Source organism: Lupinus angustifolius, chromosome LG01 (genome assembly GCF_001865875.1).
Source record: "Lupinus angustifolius cultivar Tanjil chromosome LG01, LupAngTanjil_v1.0, whole genome shotgun sequence".
NCBI classification, from domain to species: domain Eukaryota; kingdom Viridiplantae; phylum Streptophyta; class Magnoliopsida; order Fabales; family Fabaceae; genus Lupinus; species Lupinus angustifolius.
This window is the reverse complement of record NC_032009.1, coordinates 12,173,088-12,181,932: the sequence shown is the minus strand read 5'-3', so window position 1 is coordinate 12,181,932 and position 8,845 is coordinate 12,173,088. Positions and strand designations below refer to the sequence as shown.

The 8,845-nt window shown below is 30.8% G+C and overlaps 1 protein-coding gene across 1 annotated transcript; it reads left to right on the top strand.

Annotated features, from left to right (window-relative positions):
* On the top strand, positions 2,716-8,387 carry LOC109349634 (acyl-coenzyme A oxidase 4, peroxisomal-like). The gene is made up of 13 exons (XM_019590516.1): positions 2,716-2,864; positions 3,065-3,169; positions 4,456-4,562; positions 4,684-4,761; positions 4,836-4,959; positions 5,082-5,155; positions 5,231-5,290; positions 5,456-5,565; positions 6,147-6,306; positions 7,012-7,088; positions 7,174-7,345; positions 7,480-7,572; positions 8,123-8,387. The coding sequence occupies exons 1-13, from the start codon at positions 2,837-2,839 to the stop codon at positions 8,246-8,248; spliced, it is 1,314 nt and encodes a 437-aa protein (XP_019446061.1). The 5' UTR covers positions 2,716-2,836; the 3' UTR covers positions 8,249-8,387.

Here is an 8,845-nt window from a genome sequence, read left to right as displayed (position 1 = left end):
GCCCAATTCAACCAAACTCATAGATTTATTGTCTTATGCATGAGTTAATATATGATATTAATTCAACTTATATGATTTTGGCATAATTCATTTATTAAATCTCCCGTTCCCATTGGACTCTCACTTTCTTGCTTTAATATAAAATCTCTGAAGACTATAAAAAATAATATCATATCAGTTTATAGTAATAATAATATAGACTAAAGTTCAGATGAACTTTATTTTTTGATAAGCAGAAGGGCTCTATATGTCAAAATTTAATCACTATTATAATATATGATTATCACTCTTTATTTTATATAAAGATACTTTGTACTCTCATTATCAAAACCTTAATTGATACAAATTGAATTTAGATATATCAAGTTCTCTATGCTAAACAATTATGTTGTCTTTTAATTTTGTTGTAAAAGTTAATGATTTTATTATATTTTTGTTGTAAAATTAAATATAACTAAATACACAATTTTAACAAAGAGAAAGTTAAATATAACCATAGGTGGAGATCATTCTGCTTTTCCGTAAGTAAAGAAATTATCAATTTTACCAATTAATAATGATATAGAGAATATAAGTAATTGGTTTAAGAAAAATTGATTGTTTATTTTCAGATTTGACTTTAAATTGTAACTATAAGCACATTTATAAAATGTTGCAAATTACCAAAAACTAGAGCTAATATAGTATCAATTCTGGATTGAGTTGTCATTTTCAAAATAAAATAACAACAGCTAGTAAACCTATTATATATGGGAAATTTACCTACTTGGTGCACCTTGACTCAAAAAATACGATTTTGGTATACATTTAAAATTAATTATGGAAATGATGCATTTATTGGAAAATTGGCAATGTAGGTGGCGATATATATAAAACTCGGCAACATGATTACCGATTTTGTCTTTTTCTTAATCACAATGTAACTCGGCTACCTTAACGTAGGTCCTCTTTTTTTCTTTATATAACTCAGCGTCATTAGGATTGTAGAGTTAATTTTTTTTTCTCACACTAGAATCGACACTTCAAATGGAGAGTTTCAATATTGTTATATAATTGGCAATGACATTGCTGAGTTTGGTGGAATATATATGTTTATATTTTTTTAATATAGTTAGTAATGTGATTGTCGAGTTCTGATAATATTTTTTATATAAAATAAGTGCTGGTATTTATTGAGTGAAAGTGTCTATATTGCTAGTAATGATAATTCTTTCTTGACTATTAAAATTAATTCGTAAGCAATAAGGAACTTATGTTTTAGTAATGTAAGGATTTGTTTAATGCTTTCGATGGAAAGCTGGTTTGCTTTTGGCTCTAGTTTTTCTTTCAATGTTATTTGATTAATATAGACTCTAAGTTGATTAATTCTTTTAATAGGATACTTAGAACTAAATGATTGTTTTGAAGACTTAATTTGTAACTAAACATAATGAACTCGTTTATTATATGTAGTTGTCTAGTGAGAAAAATATTTTGTTGTTGCTGATATTAAATTAGTTAGATGTCTTGATTCTATAAACATTTTTCTATTCTTTATATAAGTATCATACTATATTTTTTATTCGATGATATAATGACCTTTTATTTCTCTTCTTCACCTTCATATATTAACTATATGTTTAAAATTCAAAATAAAACAAAGCAAATAAGATATAGCAGGTTCATTATTTCAAATATGATACTGAGAGAAATCACCGACAAATATCATCTATCATAGAATTTTCCTATCCTATATCCCTAACGATCAAGTTTTACAAATAATATAAAATATTAATTTTTGTTGTTATAATTTTTTCTTTTTAATTAAATAAGTCTTTCAATTTAGTTTGAGATACAAAATGAGATATGAATAAGAATATCTGATCCAATCCATAAATCACATGATTGCCATTGGCATAGTGAATGGTAATTATTAAATCTAATTTTTAAAAAATATTAACAGGTACTTAGGAATCACGTTGTCAATACATTAAAAAATAAAAAACATACATATTTCATTGAACTCGCAATATCATTGCCAGTGTTATAAAAATATTCAAACTTTCCATTTGAAGTGCCGATTATGGAGTGATAAATTTTTTTAACTCTACAATTCTAATGCCGAGTTACATAAAGAAAAAAAGAGAATCTATGTTGGGGTGACCGAGTTACATTGTGGAAAAGAAAAAGACAACTCGGTAACATTAACCATGTTGCCAAGTTTTATATAGATTGCCCACTCACGATTTTTCAAAAAGTGCATCATTTCCGTAATTAATTTTAAAGGTACAGTAAGACTATAATTTTTCAATTAAGGTGCATCAAGTAAGTAAAATTGCCATTCATATATGTTAGTTTGATCAGTTATATATTGATTTCCAAAAATATTTTTATTTGGATTAAGACCATAAAGTATATATTATTCTTTATTATATATTTTTCTTTATTATATATTTTTATATTATAAATTCATATTTTTAAGTTTTTTTGGAAGTACTTATTATCAAGCAAAAAGCAAAAAGTTCTAGAGTAGAAAATTTTGATAGATCGAATCCACCCTAAGTCGAATCCTATTTAATAAGTTCGACCGGTCCGAACTAAAAACTCTATATTCAACAAAATACATATTATAATACCAAAATTCTTTGAATTTTTAGGCAGACCTATGCGGGCCCACCTATTTTGACAGGTAACAGAGCCTGCTCGTTCTTCTAAGTTGTGTTCTAATCCAGTCCACGTCAGCTTCTCTTGTTCTTTCTTCCTTATAATAATAACATCGCCAATCAGTTCTATCGTCATTTGACTTTCTTTCACCTTCGCATCGATCTTCTTCCTTCTTCACTATCTCTCTCCAACCATGGCAATCCTTTCTTCTTCGAATCGAGGTTTGTTCAATGTTCATCATTCCAATTTTTTAGCTCTGCTTCTTTAATTCATTCTACGACTGCTTCGTAATTTTAATTTCACAGAGATTGATTTTCAAGTATCATTTGCGCATCATAAATCTGTTACCCTTATTTTACTCTCATATTAAACTATTCATTGAGCTGTTGTGCAATATAATTTAATGTTTTTATTCTCACAGATGATGATGTAAAAAGTGCGATGCCTTCATATTTTAATTTACCACCACTGGATGTTTCTGAAGCATTTCCACAAGCAACTCCAGCATCTAAGTTTCCTCCTTGTGGTAAGATTTTTTTGATGATTTTGGTCATGTTAGAAGACACATGATGCTTCTTGTTATTAACATATTTTTTGTTGTAATAGTTCTAGAGAAAAAAGATGTATGCACACCATCACAACATCGTCCATCATTCATATTTAATCATCATTGACTTTTAAAATATAAGTAATACAAATGAATGATGAATGATGTATTGACTATGTATGAATCTTTACACCAAATGTTCATAGATATTACACTCATAATTCTAACTTTGTGGTTCATTGGTTTGACATTTCAATTTTAGTATGCTGAAAAATTAAATGTTCAGTTTTATCCATTAGTGGTATTGCACAAACTACCATCAAAGAGGATTTAAATCATTTAGCACTTGTTATGCATTTGGAACTTGTTAATCAAGAAATCTGATCTATTTAACTTTTCTGAAGCCAGGCTAGGCCAATACCAGATATGCCTCTAGGCTAACCCTGAGCTCGAACTCATTTTTTCTTGTTTTTAATACAAGCTTTTTTACCATAATATTGACATTGACTGAATTGTGGTTCATGCCTTAAGAAAAAGCTAAAGTTGTTCATTAAGTTCTCACCCTAACCTCTTGAATGCTTTTCACTTGTCACAAATTCCGGCTATTAAGTGGGAATTCTTAGTACATGACAAATCCACGCACTTGTCATTTTTTTTATCAGCAATAATATTCATTAAAATAGAAAAGGAAGATGTTAAGAGGATAAGTGTTACTCCTATCCACATATTTAGCCATTACAATAAAAAAGACAAGTAGAAGGTTTTGACAGCCATTCTGCATAGGAGAATTTGAAGCCAGGAAAACAAGCAATGAGGTAGTTTTAAGAATGCAGAAAAATTAAATCCATTACCTCATCCAATTTGAATATAGTGATCTCAAATACAATTTTGTTCCTTGCCAATCAAATATCCAAATAGTGACGAATCATAGTAGCATCCTTAAAATATAGTTTAGGTCATTGGTTAGCCTTTAGTTTAATTTTGTCTTTTTACTTCCCTCATTTTATATTCTCTAAGTTATCATGTTTATATTAATTTTGTTGGAAAGTGAAAAGGTGTGCCATAATTATCTGATGTTGTATATGTTTTGTTTCACATTCTAATTTCTAAGCTATTGCTTTTTCTTTCTTAATTTCCTCTTTCTTCCATGTTGCATGGCTTGGCAAGTTGATATAAAATAGATATTATTTTTGACTGAAACAAGATAATGAGATATGCTTCAGGAACTAACTTCCATCTTATGCGTTGATTCTTGAAATGTACAGCTTCAGATTATTTTCAACTGGATGAATTATTGACACTGGAGGAGCAGGCTGTTAGGGAGAAAGTCAGAGATTGCATGGAAAAAGAAATTGCTCCGATAATGACCGAGGCATGTTTTTATGATGCTACTACTATTTTGATGGAAACAAGTATAATATGAATTGATTCTCCCACAATATTTTCTTATGTCTTTATATCATTCCAACCATCTTGCTGCTATATTTTTTCAGTACTGGGAGAAGGCCAAGTTCCCATTTCATGTTATTCCAAAGCTTGGTGCATTGGGTGTCGCTGGTGGTACAATCAAGGTTCTCTCTATTTATTTCCTCTATTTTCTTAGGTAAAACACAGTCAATGGAGTTCTTAGCTGATTGATTCTCAGGGTTATGGTTGTCCTGGCCTTTCCATTACTGGAAGTGCTATAGCTATAGCTGAAATAGCAAGAGTTGATGCAAGCAGTTCAACTTTTGTTTTGGTCCATTCATCCTTGGCAATGCTCACTATCGGTAACATTTTTGTTTTTTTAATAATATAAACTCTGAATTTTGGTTTTTTTTCATTTTTATTAGACAACATGCTGTTGGTAGTGCCTGATTTTTTTATAACTTTGATTGACTATCAAGTTTAGCATTGTGTGGATCAGAAGCTCAAAAGCAAAAGTATCTACCTTCTTTGGCACAGTTACAAACTATAGCATGTTGGGTAGGTTGACATTCTTGCCATGATATCATTTTGATGAAGTGCCACTACTGAAATATGTTATTTTCTTAACATTAGGCTTTGACTGAGCCTGAATATGGAAGTGATGCCAGTGCTTTGAAGACCACAGCAACAAAGGTGCTGTATCTGTGTGAATCTTATCTACTATTTCTGTGTTCGGATACTTGCTTGCTGCCTCTTTCTGACTTGTGTCCTTATAATCAGTCATATTTTCACTGTGATCAATTACATTAAAATTCAATAATGCCAATATTACGGTCTGGTTTGCTTTGAAATGATCAGGTGGTGGGGGGTTGGATCCTGGAGGGTCAAAAACGGTGGATAGGAAACAGTACTTTTGCTGATCTGTTGGTTATCTTTGCTAGAAATACCACAACAAATCAGATAAATGGGTATGTGATACAGTGATACTGCTTCTTACCTTCATTTTTAGTCTTTATGTATCTTCATTCTTATATGTGGAATATTGACTTTATTTAAATTACAATATACCAGCTCATATGACTAAAGACCACAAAGTTCCAAATATGTATAAAATTTCATAGACTGCTTTCTACCCTTTCCCAGCATCCAAAAGAAAAAAGTAAAGAGGGAATGAATACAATGATTAACAATTGATATTTTAGAATGTTAACCTGATATATGTCCTTTATGGCCTGATTAGAATTCGAACGTTCAGAGGTAAGCAGCAAACATCGATTTCTCTCTTTGTATTTTTGCTCACAAGATTATATATTAAAGAATACATCTGGGTGAAATGAAAGTTTAAATAACTAACACTAATAACACATTAATAAGACCAAAAAATCACTAATATAGCCGATAAAAATATTGTAGTGAGATATTATACAGTTTAGATTATTATATTGTGGGTGTGTGTGTATTCTTTCCATACTTATATTTTCCTTGACCCCTATGTCCTGTTTCACAGTAATCTTCTATTTACACATTTTTATTGCTTCTAATATTTCAGTTATATCGTAAAAAAAGATGCACCTGGCTTAACAGTCACAAAAATAGAGAATAAAATTGGACTTAGAATCGTACAAAATGGAGACATTGTTATGAGAAAAGTTTTTGTCCCTGATGAGGACAGAATAGCAGGAGTGAACTCTTTTCAGGACACAAGCAAGGTATCATTGCATATTTTGTTTTACTTGCTGTTCTTTCAAGCTTGTTTTAACAAAAATTACTGCTTTAAGTAGACATTTGTTTATTATACTTATATTAATTGATGAAGCCGTATAGCACAGCTGAACATTGTTCCTGTGATATTTTAGAAGCCACTGCTATACCTTTGTTGGCTTCTGCAGTTTTCTTATAGGTTATGAAAATTATCATTATTTGTCTTCTTTTACAGCCAAGCTAATTTCTTGTTCCCATCTCCTTGTATTTATTTATCTATCCTTGTATTTGTCTAATCCTCCACCAAATATTTTCTTCAATTTAAGTGTATAAAATCATATGTATGGTATGCTTTCTGAGAAGTTCTGTGGAATGGTCAGACATTGAAATTTAAGCACATCATTTGAAGTTGTAATATCGTGTTTGATGAATACATTACTTCCCTATCATGGATGCAAACCCATGTCTCTTCCTGATGCACATTTTCTCTTGTAGAACTCAAAAGCACTGGAATGCTAAAAGAATAGCAAGAGATATATTCAAGTATTGAACATTGCTATTCTTTTAGACATTGGTCAAATTTGGTTAAGAAAAGATGAAGTTGTAACCCCTGTATTAATCCTAATTCCATGAGTTAATTTTTTATGTCAGCCATCTTTCATGCACTCGTCTTCATGTACACATTCGTATTAATTTTAGCCCTTTGTGAACAGGTACTTGCAGTTTCTCGTGTAATGGTTGCTTGGCAACCTATTGGCATATCAATGGGTATCTATGATATGTGTCATAGGTATTTCTTAATTAGAATGCTATCTTACTTCAACTTAAGCTTTGGCTGTGTCTGCACATTATTCTAACTTCTGAGTGATCAAAAGGTATTTAAAGGAGAGGAAACAATTTGGAGCACCATTAGCAGCTTTCCAAATCAACCAACAGAAACTTGTGCAGATGCTTGGTAATATTCAAGGGATGATTCTTGTGGGCTGGCGCCTCTGCAAATTGTATGAGAGTGGTAAAATGACCCCAGGTCATGCTAGCTTGGGGAAGGTAATCTTTTAACTTATGCCACCGCACTTGTAGTTCCCTGCCTTCCTACAGAAAAACAAAACCATGCAATACAATTTTGTTGTTATTACTCAATGTGGTAGATGGTTGCTAATGAATTTTATCAAACTTTCTAGTCATGGATCACCTTGAGAGCAAGAGAAACAGCAGCCCTTGGGCGAGAACTGCTTGGTGGCAATGGTATTTTGGCTGATTTTCTTGTAGCAAAGGTATGCTTAATTACTCATCCAACTTATTTTTTGTTGAGCCTCCTCTCCGATTAAAGATTGAAACCGGTAACTTGGTGGGATGTTTATGCATACAGATCGTTAAAGCATGAAATCTATTGCAATAAAACTAGGATTCAAGGCATTGCATATGTATAGATAGTTAAGCACCAACTCTATTATCTTTAGAGTGTAATACACTGTTAAGATTTATGTCAATATATCATCCACCATTCATTTGTATTACTTTTTTGAAGAGTCAATGACGATTAAATATGAAATGGTGGATGATGCAGTGACAATATAAAACTCATATATTGTCAGTGCCTACATTTTTTTGTCTTTCCTTCATTCCATTATGTAGGTAAAGGCTTTAGTAAGATTATGTAATTGAATTATTCTAAAATTTCAGTTTGAAGCATATAATTGTTTCTAGACATCTGGGTAGAGCTTGTATGGTTTTCAAAATATTATTTGGATGGTTTTCAAAATATTATTTGGGTGCATTTGGTCTTCTCACATTTCTTATGTATTTCTTCTCATCTTGTTGTAGGCATTCTGTGATTTAGAACCCATCTATACCTATGAAGGCACATATGACATCAACACTTTAGTTACTGGCAGGGAAGTGACTGGTTTTGCCAGCTTTAAGCCGGTTAGTGGAAGAAGTCGATTATGATAAAGGTTTCTTCTTGGAATGCGATTGGTAACATTACTGAGGGGCTTATGAGTTAGTAAACTAGATCGTGCCTTATAAAAATAAGTTAAGTTGCAAGTGTTTGGTAAGATGGCTATAAACTAGTAGTTGATGTTATTTTGCACATTAGCTTGCTGCTTAAAAGTTATTTTAATCAAACATTTCAGAGCATTTCCAATTCAATCATTTAGCTTATCCACAGCTGACTTGTAAGTTTTAAGCTAACTCATAAGCAGGTTCGTAACCTATGAGTTCAGTTAGCTTATAAAAAATTTGGTCTTGATTATATAAATATATTCTTGATCCACTAAAAATATAATATTCAAATCACCCATTTTATTCATTAAATAAAATCGAGGCCTTTCATTAATAATTTTGCTGTAGTTGGAGTTCCAATCCACCTATTTAAAATTTAAATTGTTTTAAAGTTTATGTTGATTAACTTATTAGCCAAAAAGTTTAGGTTAATGAGTATCTTTTAATGCAAATAAATAAATAAAGTAATCTATTAACTATATAATAAAAAATCTATTAATTATATAATAAAAAAACTCTTTCATGTCACATATTACAATTTTC